This window comes from Athene cunicularia (genome assembly GCF_003259725.1).
Source record: "Athene cunicularia isolate RWA chromosome 3 unlocalized genomic scaffold, athCun1 chr3_part1, whole genome shotgun sequence".
NCBI classification, from domain to species: Eukaryota; Metazoa; Chordata; class Aves; order Strigiformes; family Strigidae; genus Athene; species Athene cunicularia.
The window spans coordinates 73,929,432-73,944,535 of NW_020799097.1; the positions used below are offsets into that span (position 1 = coordinate 73,929,432).

Genomic DNA, 15,104 nt, shown 5'->3' on the forward strand with positions numbered 1-15,104 from the left:
GACATTAGGAAAAATTTCTTCACTGAAAGGGTTGTCAAACATTGGAACAGGCTGCCCAGGGAAGTGGCTGAGTCACAATCCCTGGGAGGTATTTAAAAGGCATATAGATGTGGTGTTTAGGGACATGGTTTAGTGATGGACTTGGCAGTGCTAGATTAACAGTTGGACTTGATATTAAAGGTCTTTTCCAACCTAAACAATCCTCTGATTCTTACTTGGGGGCAGCTTCAGAAGTCAGAACATGGAGATAAATAGTTTTTTCTTTGCTTCTCTCTTGCCTGTGGAAGGAAAGGGGAAAAGGCAGATGATGCTCTTTGGTGGCTAACAGCATGATCCACCAAATAATCCATACGCTTACAATCGTTGAAAACTAGGTTTAATGGATGTCTCATCACTGGTAATTTTACAAATGAGGTTAGATTATTTTGAAGAGCAGCAGAATAAGGAGTAAACTGGAGCGTTTCTGTGGTCTTATTGCAGCTGCACCGCTTTCTGGAAAGCCTATCCTAACAGTAGCATTAGTAACTTTAACTCTGGCATTTCCTACTGTAAAAACCGTTATTCTAGGTGGTTCCTAAAGTAACATCTGAGTTTGTGGTTGCATGGATGGACTTCCTAACTTTTCCTAAGGGCAACCTCTCCACACTCACCCTGCGCTACGTTGCCATCCCTTTCTGGCCAGGCTTGGGTCCTTTTCTTTCCACACCCAATTTTTTACTAGACCAAGTATCTTTTGGCTCTGCATCAGCTTCAGTAAATCCAAGCAGCTCCTTTAGTGCCTGCGGAGCTCTGCACTCACCCTGGGAGCTGCTTCAGCAGGTGCAAGTCGTGTCAGAAGGAGAAAGCACTGAAACCACAGGACATTCCCTGCCTTGCTTCACCAGACTTAAAACTACACCTCAGACAGCTTTGTCCCCATTAGATGTGAGCCTCTCTGGTGACATCAGCAGTCCCCTTGCACAGCTGCATATGGGGGGTGAGACCAGAGTGGTGAGAATCCCTGAGCACATGTGGGGTGCAGCTGGCAGCCGCAGATGCTTAGATGGGACTGCTAAGTTTTTAGGAGGATGGCATGACTGGGGGTTGTGTTCCTCGGCTTTCTTCACACAAGTACAACAGCCAGCTTGAGTAGGGTTTCCATGCCATCGACCTGTTTGCCTTTCCCTGAGGAGCTGTGCCTTTTCCCCTCTGCCTCACCTGCCCAGGGCAGGTAGGACGGCTGAACGAGCTGCCAAAAGCTCCTGCTGTCATGCCAAGGTGTTCTCCTGCTTGAAAGCCACTGTCAGCTGCCATCAGTGGCTGGCTGTGGCAGGGAGGATGTGTTTCCTCATGCTTACAGATGCCTCTCAAGGTGGAGAGGCTGTACGTGCTGTCTAAGGAGCAACTGAAGCCCAGACTGGTGCTTTTCTGAAACTGCCCTCCATATGCCTTCTCTTACTGTCTGGCTCCCATGTAAGGTGTTAGTGGATTCTGATCAGATCATGCAGGAGAGCCCAGAGCCTGATCTTGATACCGGGGCATGAGTTACCCACCAGCCATCCACTGTATTTATATGTCTATAACAATACCCAACAGATCCTCGGAGATGTACAATAACTTTTTTCTTAGCAGATGTTGCAGATTTAAAGGAGAGTTGCTCTGGTCTGAAGGAGGGTCCTTAATGCCATACCTGTGCAAATTTTCAGCATCTTCAATGGTCTCAGGCAGAGCTTTTCCCTTCATCTCAGGTAGGAGCAAAACCAAACCACTGTCAATTAAGACAATCACAGCTGCAAACACAGAACAAGGATTGCAAAGGCAACACAATGGTCATGCCCGAGTTTAATTCCAAGTCACTAACTAATTCTCATTGAGACACAGCTGCCCCAATAATTGAATAAGCACCTTTCAAAGTGATAATGTCTTGGATTTTTATCTATGTCATTCTCATTTTTCAGTAATTGCAGATATTTCTGAGGTGCATCTGAGGCCTGGAAAGCTGTCCTGGACCATAGACCCAGAGGCAGACTGGTTCCCTTACTTTGTGCACACAGTGTGAAAGAAACAGGTTTTGGCTCCAGTTGTGCAGCTGGCATGGGACTGGGGTGACATTAGCTAGCTGTCATCCCTACTTTTGGGTAGATTAGGACATGCACAAAAGGTTGCTACCAGCCAACCTGGCCAGTTTCACCTTCTGATTAGTTAGAGGCTGCTATGACTGTACTCAGGGCAGATGGTGCATGTGGGGACATCGATCTGAATACGTGCAGTAGCAGGCATTCAAGGCAGCCTTTTTTTAGGATAGTAGTCTTAACATTAGGGCTGACATGCTGCTTTGTCATCCTGAATTGCTATGAGATCTTTGACAGACTGTGCCCCTGAGGTGCCAGCAAGAGGTGGAGTGTGACTTTTTTGTAGGGAGACAGGAGGCCATCCTGCTTGGACTTCAGGTCCTGTAACCACATCCAGTTGAGAGGGTCAGAACCCAGCGACATTCCTCCCTTGGGAAGGGCTCTGCAGGAGGAAGTCAAAGCTTGAAAGAGCTGTACCAAAAATATGGGATCCCCTCTGCTGCGGAAAGGGCTGAGGTGTGACTTTGGCACAACTTCCAAACATCCAGATGTAACAGACTTACCAAGCTGTGCCTTACATGTTGACAAACATGCATATAAATCTATCTACATTTTTTTAGAAGGCAAGAAATAGATCACCAAACTCATTCATCTAGGCTGTGGCCAACTGACCCATCTCACAGCTCTTACCAAAGACGACCAGGGGGAGTTCGTGCCAGAGCTCCGCTAGTCGGTACACAAGGAAGGGTGTTATGATCCCACCAAGGTCGCACATGGATGAGCAGACGAGGACTCCCAGGTTCCTGCAAAGCGGGAACACAGGCATGCACACACACAGGGTCACTAGCTCCGCCTGAGGGTGCCTCGCACAGCCCTGCACCCTCAGTGTCCCGGCAGGACCCGCAGATGCTGGAGCAGGTCAGCACCCTGCTGGGGATTTGCAGCTGATGGGAGGAGGGACAGGCCGAGAGCCTCAGGGAGAAAAAGACAGGTAACAAACACCCTGGGGCTTAGAAAGGTCTGGCCTCTATTGTGGTGAACATAATCAAAAGAGAGCAGAGGTAGAGCATTCTCCCGTGGGGAAATACTGCAAGATTAAATGAGCGGGGGAGAGAGTTAGACAAGGCAAGACATTAAGACTAGCCCTATATTGGGGGAGAGATGTTAATGAATATTTGACTTCTGGTTCACTGAACTGCACTGGAAGGGGAGCCTGGAGGGTGTTTGGGAAGGTTTCTTACATTCCCCTCAGAAACCTGCTGCCTCAGTGCTGGGCTCAGAAGCAGGGAAGGGACTTTGACAAGGGAAGGTGGGGGGTTTCTGTTGCACCACCCAGCAGCTCTCCTCCACATTTGCAAGGTGTATTTAATACACACAAACACCTTTTTCAGGGCAGTGCATCAGCCACAGACTCCTCAGCTGCATCCACAGCCTTGAGCTGGCTTCCCACAGTCTCTTCCAGAGAAATAGCCAGTATTTTTACCAGTTAACAGAAGATGGTGCACTTACCTGAGAAATGTTGGATACAGCTCAGGATTTACCACGCAAATAATTTCATAGCACATGGTAATTCCCATCCTGCCCAGGCAAGCTGCAGTCATTTTAAGCCAATAGAGCGCTGGAAAGACATTGTGCACATTAAGGTTGGAATACAAAACTACAGGGTTTTTTCTGCTCTTGATGTAAACCAGCATTGAACTTAATTTAAGAAAACAGTAAGTCTGCTGTCATGAAAGGTCAAGAGGACAGCACACGTTCATGTGCTGTTTCAATCAGTAAAAAATTTATAATGCAATTGTCTTGTGATTCAAGCAAATAACTGAGAATTGAGATTTTGCAAGGTTGCTGTCACAGAGAGGAGAAATCAATGATAGAAACTATTTTGGGTTATCCAGTACATTAACCAAAAGCTTATGCAAGTCACCATTTCTTGCTTGCAATAAAACTAAACAGAGGGTAGCTGCATTGTTTGGTAGTTGAAATTTGCTTGTCAGCAAGATACTCTCTGTACTTTTGCACAGAGGTTTCTGATGGCTTTCAGACTGGGACAAGTTTGTATTGCCTCCCTGTCTTTCACATATGCTCTACAATTGCTTTCACATCTGGAGCTACAGATGTCTGCTGCAAATAAATTAATATCCCAGGACTGGGTGTAGAGTCAGTGCAGCACATCTCTGTGTGCCATGTGCACTTTTAGATCCAAACTGACCTTGGATCATGGATTCAGTTGTTTCAGCTATTAGCACATACAGAGCATTGAGTTTCTCCCTCATTTCACCATTTGAGTGGCTCATCAAGCCCAGGGCAGTATTTTATTGACCCATAGCTCCTGCCAAGCTGTGCTAGTAGAGACTCTCCAGGGCTGAGACACCAGCCACTCCTGCATGTGATCTGCAGCAACTGCAGCTGTGGGAGTCTGGGGCCATCCCTGCCTCCTCGACGGGGCTCTGACAGCCCCGCAGAGCTGGCCTGGGTGAAAAACAACCCTTTTCTGGAGGGCTGGACTTTGGGCTCCGGGCTTTGAAGGGGGCTCAGCTTAGGGCTGGTAGTGCTAACACAGGCAAGTGGGGAAAGCTGGGGTCTCTGTTGGTGGGCGCTGCCACCAAGCCCGGTGGGGCATCAAACCATGGGCTGAGCTGGGAGGGCAGCAGTGTCTTCACTGGCTGTGACTGTCCCTGGAGCAAGATCCTCACCCGGGGACTGCTGTTCCCACTGCCCTGGTACAGGCAGCAGCTGCAGGGCCGTGCGGCTCCCACCCCTGTGCTCCCTCAGCAAAGCCCAGTGGTCCCTTGCATAGTCCCTGCACTCCCCAGTTGCTTGTTAAAATGAGTTTCCATTGTCTGGACACTTTGGGTTTTTGCTTGTGACATTTTTCGTAACATTTTGTGGGTTTGTACTTGTTCTCCCATGAAGTGACAGTTGTTGGCACTGTTACATCTGTGGTTTCAGTCTAGCTTTATTCCATAAAGAAAAAGGAAAGCTGTTTCTTTCTGTGGCCCTTAAGGGACACATTGCTTTGAGACTATAGCCTTGGAGAGAAATGCTTAGCTAAACAAAAACCAAGTGCTGTCACTGTGGTTGCTCAACAGCCTACGTTTATGGCAGCAGCACTTTTGATGTGTAGATGCAGGAAATACTTACGGTACCCAGATGATGTTTAAGTATGTGCATGTACCCATACATTTTTCCTTTTCAGAAATAGAAAACATTGGGATTTTTTGAATTATGCATTCAAATCCAAATTTTAAACCAGACAAAAATTGTGGACTTAATATGGCATGTTTCGTGATCTAGCACAGGATCAGACGACATCTGGTTTGATGCCATTTTGGATATTTAATTCACCCCATTTCTCCAGCCTCTCGTTAACTGGTATAAATGCTGATGGTGGGACGTATGTTAGCTTTTATGGAATTTGTCTTCATCGAATCACAATACTGACATGGGCCAGGTTAGCAAGGATTGTTTTTCCATTTTTCAGGGCAATAACCAAGAGACAGGGAGAAAGTTCACTGACAGAGAGGGATTTCATGACTCACTGTCTGGGACTAAGGCCGTAATGAGGCAAGCACCACCTGCCATCACGTTTGCTGCAGCCCAGGGGTAGCGACGGCCAATGCGATCCAGTGTTAGCATGAGAATGAAGGCGGCTGGGAACTCCACGAGAGCAGAGTAGAGAAAATCCAGATACAGGTTCCCAGCAGCTATTCCCATGTACATGATGAGCCCCTGGTAGAGGATGGAGCTTGTGAACCTGGTCAGAAAACAGGGTGCAAATGAAGCCAAACTCTGAGAGAGAGTTTATATACAGAACTGAGATTTGCAGCTGGTCAGGAGGAAAACAAGCTTAAATCAGTGATGACAGTTTAGGGCACTGAATCACACACCTCCATTTAGACTGCAAAAGTCTTCCCTTACCAACTGTACATCAAAATAAATGTGTGTTTTCTGATCTGAGGTGTCTTGACCAGGTCTAGAAATGAAGGTTTCAGCTTTTCTCCATCTTCATCTTTGGAGCGGAGATTCTAGGAGCACAAGCAATAGAAGGACAAGAGATTACACTGGGCAGAGGAGAGGGTGGTGAGCACTGCAATGAATATTTTCCTTTGGATTAATGGAAAGATTAGGGTTTTCATTTGCCAGATAAGTAACAGGGCAAAATAACTTCTCCAGAGTGTTTTGGGGAAACATGAAAATTTATATAGACAGCCTTCATATCTGTGTAGCCATGTGTATTAGGCCATTGCATGGCATGAAGCAGCATTTAAAAAAAGTAATGAGTGAGGATGTTCTGGATTGTTCAGTCACGAGATTTGGTGAGTTTACTGTTGACTGCTACTACTCAAAGGAATATTTTTTCTTGTCTGCTAGCTATTTTTGAAAGCCTGTTTTCCCAAATGTGCTCTGCAAGGGTCGTAGGCAGTCAATGAAAACTTACTTGCCAAGCTGCTCCCTACTCTAAACTCAAATCAATCCTTAATTCATTAAATTATTTGCCCTGAGCTTTGCATATATGCATCAGATGCAGTGCAGTCACCTGGAAAGAGAGAGGTAAATTCTTCTTATTTCCCTTGGCAATGTGCTTAATAGCTTCCATAGCTTTGTCATTTTGCTTTTGAGATATGAGCCACCTGGGAGACTCAGGCAGGCACCTGCAACACATGTAAACGTGACAGCTATGATGAAGGAAAATGCATGTTACTGGTACACAGAAAAAGAAAATGGAACTGAGTTTCTTGGGCTAGGATCCTATGGTGTATTGAATATCCAAGGCTGGTACTGATATCAGTGATAGCTCTGTCTGCCAGTGATTGCAATCTGATTTGTGCTCCTCTTGAATGACAACATAGCCTGATTTTTTTTAATCTATTTTTTTAAAGGCTAAAACCAGTTTATTATAGTTTGGAAACATTAGTCTGAGATAAATTCTGTTGACATGTTTTAGAAATGTCTGATAGACTGTGGATATAAAAAAGAACACCTCTAAACCTGATCCTTCATCTTCTCCATGTTAAAAATAAACTTCCAGAAAAAAAAAACCACAACAAAACCCCCTCCCAAATCTGTTCCCTGATCTGGTTATGAAATTTTCTGAGCATTTTCACTCCATTTTTTTTGCAAATATTCAACAAAAGTCTGTTGATTGCATTAAAAAAATAAAAAGCAATTTAATCAATGTTTGGAAAAACTCACTTCTCACAGTAGCTCAAGTACTGTTCAAGAAATAGTGATTTATTAGTTTGTGATGGGTGGCAAGGACTGCAAACACAGAAGCATTAAGACATGTTGCAGGTAGTCCCTTGCTCTTAGGTGATTCAAACTAAACCCCTGGGCAGGGGGAATAACAGAACAACAGAAAAATGACAATCTGATCCAATGTCATCTTAGAAAACCTATGTGTAGCCCTACAGCTGATCTCTACACAACTCCCATTTATGATCTCCTACTTTTGGCTCAGTGCTGCTGGAAGCTGTAAGAAAGATTAGGCACTTACCAATAGTAGAGCAGGAAGAAGAAATTGGGCAGTGTGACTGTGAGCTGGAGCCACCTCCAGTGTGGAAGTAGGTAAGCCAAGGCGGTGAGGATGAGGAGTCCCACGGTGAAGGCAAGCTGGTAAGTGATGCCCACTGCCCTCCGGTAGTTTGAGCCAACAAATTCTGCAACTGCAAAGTCATATGAACTAAAATAAATGTTTGGAGAGCTGGGGGGATGTAACTCCTGCCAGCTAAAACCACATGGAGCCCCTGTGTGTAGCTGTGTCCTTGTGGTGTGCTGTGTGGGCGTGGGTTTGGATGGGAAAGCAGAGCAGATCTGGGTTCCTGGTGTAAATCGCAGGACAAGTCCTGACCCTTGCTCCTCTGTCATTCAGCTGGGGACTTCATCCCTGCCTCCAGAGGGGTCAGGCCCTCAACCATTAACATGGGGTAAAAGTTGCTTTCTTCCTTGCACTCCTTCTGGCTAAGAACTAAATACAAAGATAAAATAGACAGCTGACGCTTGCCTTCATCTCCCTCCTCCCATACGTCTTGGGAACAGAGCCTCCCTACCTGCCAAGCATGTGAAACAGCACAGCAAAAATTGTTTTGTCACCAAGGCTGTGAAACACAAGTATTACCTCTCACTTGCTGCCTTTCCCGGGGAAGTGTCATACATCTTTGCAGCCTTTTCAATTAGTTCTTGTCTCTAGACCTTGTCCTTCATTTTGGCCATTGCCTCTCCAGATGTGAATGCTCCCTAGTTTTCAGAGCTGCCTCCTAATTATTCCATTTGTATCTATGAGCTGGTGCAAGCTTGGGTCATAAACACCCGTATTTAAGCAAAGAGGTGCAGTTTGGCAGTAAATAGCACAGTGTCAGTGTCTGCTCTTGTTACACACAGTTCCTTAGAAACTGAATGGAACAAGCGGGGTCAGCCCTGCTGCTAAACAGGGGGTTCCTGACGGAAAGTATAATTGCAAGCTGCCGTAACTGAGGACGTAGCCTGTCAGCCAGCCCCCCTTGCTGACCAGTCCCTGTATCAGGCGGAAGATCACTGTCCAGGTGTAGCTCGGTGCAAAGGCCATAAGAACCCCCGAGACCGCATTGATGAGGACTGTGACCAGGAGGCAGAGTTTGCGGCCAAACCTGTGGAGAGGAAGAAGAAATGAGAAGAAAGAGGCTCAGGTGCTGTCAGGGTAGGGTGGGAAACCAAAGGGTTTGAAGAAGCTGGAGATGGACCCTGCCTACCTTTTCTCTGTTCATTTTGAGTAGGAGTCTGTATCTGCTCTTCCCTTTGCAACATTTTTCATCTCAGTGGAAGCTCAGAGGATTCCCCTGTCCTGTGTTTTCAGGTCATTGCTCACTTCTGGTTAACGACTTAGCTAAAGAGTTCAAGAAATGCCCATATTGATATGGCTCTTCAGCACATATTTCAAAGCTACAGTAGCTTTTAATGGGGATCTTGTTCGATAACTGTGATCTTTACCTGCTTTCTCATCAACCTTGCCTGACTCTTGAGCAGGGTTTTGTACATCCCTGTTGTCATTTCCTGTATCACTGTGACTCACTGATAGTCAGAAATTCTTTCCAAAAGAAACAAGCTTACTGAAACCCTGGAAAGGCATTTGTTTTCTAGCTGACAGAGATATATATCCCATTACTAAGTATGATTTATAAAAAACATTAAATTAGTCATTGTCCACTAACAAAAATAGAATAATAAATGCCAGACGAGATAAATGTCTTCTATTCTCCACAATAACATCAGCAGATCCCATCGCTCAAACTTTCCTCCTGTCACGAGCCTGATGTACGGACATTTTTGACTTGCCTTAAAGTTCAGCCCAAAAGACCATCATCATACCACGAGAAGAGCCCTCTCCCACAAAGGTCCTTTCCCAGGGCCACAGCTCTGAATGGCAGAGGTGCAATGCTGCATGTTAGCACTGACCTTGGGAGCTCTCTGTGGACTCAGAGGTGTCATTCCAAGACACCTATGATTCTTGAATGTCAAAGTCAGTGCCTGGATGTGTCCCCAGAAACTGATCAAGTAAATGAGTAGGTCTAATCCCTCAGAGAAGCACATTTGGAAAGAGCTGATGAAATCTCCCCTGAAGCAGCTGAAACATTTGCAGGAGTTGTCTCAAGTACAGTGGGTTGCAGCAGTCTCATGCACAGGAAGACTAGCACTCAACTGCACTCAGGCTGTCTGACAAGAAGAGGATGGATATTTCAAATCCAGGAAACACAGAATCAATGGGCCTTTCCCCCATTCTCTCTACTAAATCTGAAGCTTTTGTTTTTTTTTGTTTTTTCCCTAAGTGCAAACCCTCTGGGTAAGGGATTTTATATAGCTGTTGGGTGCTTGCAGTGCAAGGACCATGGTGAAATGGAGCAGGATGACAGTGAGCAGAGCAGTAGAAAACCACTCGATGCTATGACATGCATGTGCTTTATCTTAACAGCAATGATATCCTACTCCCTCACGTCTTTTCATACTTTTGCTTGATTATAAGCCTTGATAAAAAGATCCTTCAGTATTTCGACACAGAGAGAGATATAAATGGCTGGGGGTTTGGGAGCTCCGGTTTCTATTGGCTTGCACAGCCGTATGCTGCCAAGAAATGCCTTTGCTAGTGAACATGATTGCTTAATCCACCCCTGTGCTGAAAAGGTGATCTGAAGAGTAATGCTTCTGATTGTCATGGGGTCTGCTTACTGCTGTTTCATGTCTTGCCATGCCTGGATGGGCAGCTGCTACATATCCCCTCCTTTGCTCCCATAAGCTGTGCATCATTATCCAAATGTCAGTTCTGGAAAGAATGCTTTCAAATTTACTAGAAGATTAGCCAGAAAACAAGAATTTGTGTTTAAGGGAAAGGGAGGATGGATGGCTGACATATGTTTCCAATGCAAAAAAGAGACCAAGATCTTTCACAATGCATGTAAAGAAAAGCAAAAATTGGTGTAAACATGTCAGCCTTTTGTCCTTCAAATCAAACAGGGGACTCCAGCCCAGGAATGAAGACTAGATGTAGGATCTTTCCTACTAGAAGTAGGATCTGTACTTCTGTAGCTATTTTCACCCAAGAGAGTTTTTTGCCAAAGGTGTAGCTGCACACAAGATATGGCCAGAGTTACTTTGATAAATCACTATCTTCTGAGGAAAAATCCCTTTAAGCAGAAAGCTTAAAAAAAACATGGTTTCTTTCACTGGCAGTAAGATAATGGTTTACTGAGGACTGAAAAGTGGTCTGTCCAATCCATCCATAGGTGAGCTTCTTCACGAGCAGGTTTGTCCCTGTTCAGGGACAGGTTGAGGTTAGCTAGGACTGTGGTAGCCACTTTCCCCACAAAGGTGGTGTGCACAGCTTAAATGATTATGTGTTTGCCTGCAATGAAACATGGGAGTGGGGACACAGTCCCATCCTTATTTTGTGACACTGCGGAAGTACTATGGGGTATGGCTGTGCCCCTTCCCATAGACCTTCCTCCTTGGAGGAGGGGGAAAATGAAAAGAAGAAAACAGTGTCCAACAGAGATGGTTTGGGGGCTTGATCAGCATGGGAGGAAAAGGTTATTGCTTGCTGTGCTTTCCTGTGTTCTGAGAATACAAAGAAAAAATACATTTCTCCAAGACAGACTGACTCTACAGAAAGATTGTTCACCCTGTGTTACCTTCAGCTCTTCAAAATTCCAGTCTTGGCCTCTCTTGCCTTTTTACTGAAAAATTTGGTAAACATGCACAGGAAGGTCAGCTACAAAGCATTAAATTTGTTCAGAGCCTAAATTAAAAAAACCCAAACAACTCACTGGGCAGACAGATGGCACAATGATGTTTGTGATGGAAAAGAGGACATGAGGGATAATAAGGTCTAGATCTGGCTACATAAAGAGCCAACTGAGAAAAAGGGGGACCAAAGAAAATTTAGGAAGGACCTGCTTCTATTTCTGTATCTGAGAAAAACTCTCCTATTCTGAAACTGATTTATGGCCATCTGGATACTGTTAAAATTAATGTGAAACAAATTTATCACAAAGATGGGCAAATAGTCCTTGGTGCATGAATTAAAATTTAATCTCAAACTCTGAGCTCACATTGTAGTTTGCCACTGCGAAAGAAAAGAAAAGCTCTTCGCTTGTGAATGTGCAAATTCCCCACAGAGACACTGTGAGGCTGTAAAATTGGAGCAACATCATGGCATTTCTGTGGATTCCTGGGTCAGAACAGCCTTTGAAAGCAGGGGCTTAGGAACTACCATCCACCCCTTTGTAAGTGACACATGGGCCTTTTGAATCAAGTTTTAATTGCATTTATTTCCATTTGGAATCATGGATGTTGTTCAGTGACATGCAGAAAGCAGATAGATAACCGGTGGAAACGGTTCATCTCACAGCTGTCTATATAGTACGTACCTGTCTGCTATGTAGCCAATGCTCATGGAGCCAAGAAAAAACCCAGCGTTCACACACGACTGGAAGAGGTCCAGCTTCCAGGAGTCCTCACACACCAGGTTAAACTGCAAGGGCAACCACAGTTAGAAGCACGGGAACATTCAGCACAAACCGTGGCTCTTCAAGGAGGAAGGAAACTGATGACACACAACTAGAAAACAGGCTCTGGAAAAGAAACCCTCTAAGCTCTTAAACTGACATCTGCAGTACATCTTGTCTGGATTTCTCCAAACCTTGTGGAAAAGTTACACCCCAGAAAATGATTGCACAATGACACATAAGGAGAGTGAGAAAGGGAGAGAAACTCTGAATGAACAAATTAAAAAACTCAGAAAAATCTCGCCCTCTCCTCCCCACCCATCTGTTTGAAATTTGGAGGACACTTGGAACATGGTTTCCTTCCCAGATGCCAAGACCTGTCTCTAACTGTATATTATGTCACTGCATGAAAGCAGTGCCAGGTATGAGAGGTGGTGGGGCTGTCATGAGCCCTGCCGGAGGGAAGCCAAGAGATGGCTGTTCCACTCCTCATTAGCACTGGCAAAACGCCCAGGATTTGGTTAACTTTTCTCTGCAGTGAACCAGCACTCTGTAACTTGCTTTTAATTTACAATTAACAGGTTACCAACCCGCACTCGGGGAGGAGAAGAGGGTAAAGTGGTGTTAACTTTACAGCTGATAGGTTCATTCAGGTGTAACTAGACCGGCCCAGAACAAAGCATGAAGGCTTCTTATGGCTGCTTATTTAATCTCTTTCTAACCCGGACAAGTTTGCTGAGGCCATACCAAACAGCTCAGACCAGTTTCCCTGGCTTGGCTGATGCAAAGGACAGCTGGGAGTGCTCTTCTTTGCCCTAACCCATCTGTCCCAAGGGAAAGTGGGGTGGAGTTGCTTTGTAATGATGATAGAGAAGCAAGGGAATACAAATACCCTACCCAAGGAAGCTGGGAAGTATCTAGCATCGCAGTTTTTGAAAAACAGGTTACAGAAACGTCTCCTAGGCATGGTTTGGGTATAGTTAATACAGGCTTGGGACTGAAGGAGAAGTAGAAGAGATCTATCTTGAGGTCCTTCCTAAACTTCAGGACTCTACATGTTTTTTTAGACTGTTAGTACTGGTTTGCCCAGCTTTTCACTTTCAAAACTATCTGGTTTAGATATTGGAAGTTGGAAGAAAAGAACACTGCTATTGCTAACTCATTATCTGACAAATTCAGCACCATCTTCTACTTCTTGTTCATTGTACATGAATATCTGTTTAGATTACCACCCAAGTGTGCAATTCCTCAGTTTGGGCAACAGGGTCCTACCCTCATTTTGGTGACTGAAATACTGGATTATGAGAATAGCCATTGTCTGAATGATGACAAGCTTGCAGTATTATCCTCCCAAAGGATAAGAAATAATTTCCCAATATTTATCCATATAAACCTTTGCTCTAAATCCCTAGCAAGTCCTGATACTCACTATTTATTAGCAGTCAGGCTCAGTCTGTGCACCAAAAGCAAATTTTAGCAATCCAGCATCTTCTAGCTTCAAGGTGTGCAGGCAAGAGTGATATTTCTGGACAAACCATGTCTTACCTCAGTCACGAGAGAGGTCCCTGCGGTGTCGTAGACCCATCCATCCCAGCAGGGAGCAAGGGGGATGGCACTTTGATTGCCCACGAGGCTTCTAAGGGGGTTGGCGCAGCTGATGCCTGTCATGTTCCAGTCCACCTCATACCTCCTGCAGCGGCTGCTGAAACCAGTCCTGTGCCCACCCCACTCGGGAACCGTGTAATTCAGCTGCTCCTCCAGACTCCAGCCACACCGCTGGCTCAGCTCAGCCATGCCAGGACTGAAGCAGCGATGCTCGGGGATGAACCCGAAGAAGACAACTCCCACATACACCGGGGTGAAGGCAGCAGAAAGCAGGCATAAGACAAAGAGGGCTCGTTTCTGAAAGAAGTCAAATTCTCCGATGTGCTCTAAAATGTCATCCAGAGTCGGCATCTTTGTATATTGCAACTCATTAAAATACCTAACTCAGCTGTGTTCCAGGGCTTTGCCTTTCACTGCATGCTTAAATAACAGCTGAAGTGTTTGCTCAAAACTCACAAACAAATAATTAATTGACTTTGTCAATTGTCAAGCCATGCATCACAACCTTTGTTTCTCAAATGCCATTTCTAAACAAACTTTGGCTCTCCTGTTTTGGCCTCTGTTGTTCCTTTTTTTTTCCTATATGACACACTTGAAATACAAGGGGTGATGTCTTAGATCATGTCCTTTTCAGTGTGTCACTGGGAGTCTGTCAGTGCATGGTATGTGATAGACAATAATTCCTTTGTCCAGCATTTTCAGAGGCCATAAATATTATGAAAGCAATGTTATCCTCTTCCTTGTATATATACAACTGAAGAACTTTTTACTCAAAAATTATACTGGATATAGATGACCACCTGCGTGCTGCTTTGGGGGTGTAGAAAACAACACAGAAAGGACATAACAGGGCAGATTTCTTTTAGGCACCTAGTAGCTAAAGAATAGTGTTGTGCCCCAAATACAAAGCAGACCGGCCACTGCAGTATGAATTGGCACTCCCGAGTCTGAGGTTCCCAGACAGAACTTGCAGGGGTTCACATACAGCTACTCCACACCCTGAGGAACTGAGAGTGGCCACAAGACCTGTCACCATCCCTCATGTGCCCACCCTGCGCCATACCTCCTGCCCTGCACCCTGGGGAGGCGGCGGGCAGAGGCTGCTGTAAGCCACAGTCCCATCTCACAAACACTTTACAGATATTTCATGTGAATTTATTAGACAATGCTAATGTGTAAATGTGTGCTTAAGCAATGGAGACATCCTCATCCTCTTTTACTGAGGAGGATGATTTATGTCATGTTCTCATAGCTGGTTGCATAAGGTCCTTTCATGTGGTTCCCCATTTGCCTGCCCTGTAAACAATTTGCTGTGTCAAGTAATGTAAACAATGATGGAAGACTGGAAGAGGTTCAGTGTGGCTGAACATCAAAAGTGTGGATTTGGTCAAAAAACATCTCTGAGCAAAGATTTCTGCCTGCAGATTTTCTGCAGACAGGTTTTATTACCACTCCTTCTAAACCAGTCTGTAATGCA

At 45.0% G+C, this 15,104-nt stretch overlaps 1 protein-coding gene across 1 annotated transcript; it reads right to left on the bottom strand.

Annotated features, from left to right (window-relative positions):
- Positions 1–211: 211 nt before the first annotated feature.
- On the bottom strand, positions 212–13,978 carry LOC113477880 (solute carrier family 22 member 2-like). The gene is made up of 11 exons (XM_026844561.1): positions 13,568–13,978; positions 11,945–12,048; positions 8,520–8,674; positions 7,546–7,714; positions 6,589–6,703; positions 5,970–6,076; positions 5,591–5,805; positions 3,561–3,669; positions 2,742–2,854; positions 1,670–1,769; positions 212–278 (listed from the first exon to the last, which is right to left on the bottom strand). Exons 1-11 carry the CDS (start codon positions 13,976–13,978, stop codon positions 212–214), a joined length of 1,665 nt encoding a protein of 554 aa, XP_026700362.1.
- Positions 13,979–15,104: the final 1,126 nt, after the last annotated feature.

Excerpts from the sequence above, each read along its gene's own strand:
- LOC113477880 (XM_026844561.1), bottom strand. The coding sequence starts at position 13,978 with ATGCCGACTCTGGATGACATTTTAGAGCACATCGGAGAATTTGACTTC. Across the intron at positions 8,675-11,944 it reads ATTGGCTACATAGCAGACAG|GTTTGGCCGCAAACTCTGCC; the intron begins GTACGTACTATA and ends TCCTCTCCACAG. Across the intron at positions 6,077-6,588 it reads ATTTACCTCTCTCTTTCCAG|AATCTCCGCTCCAAAGATGA; the intron begins GTGACTGCACTG and ends TTGTGCTCCTAG.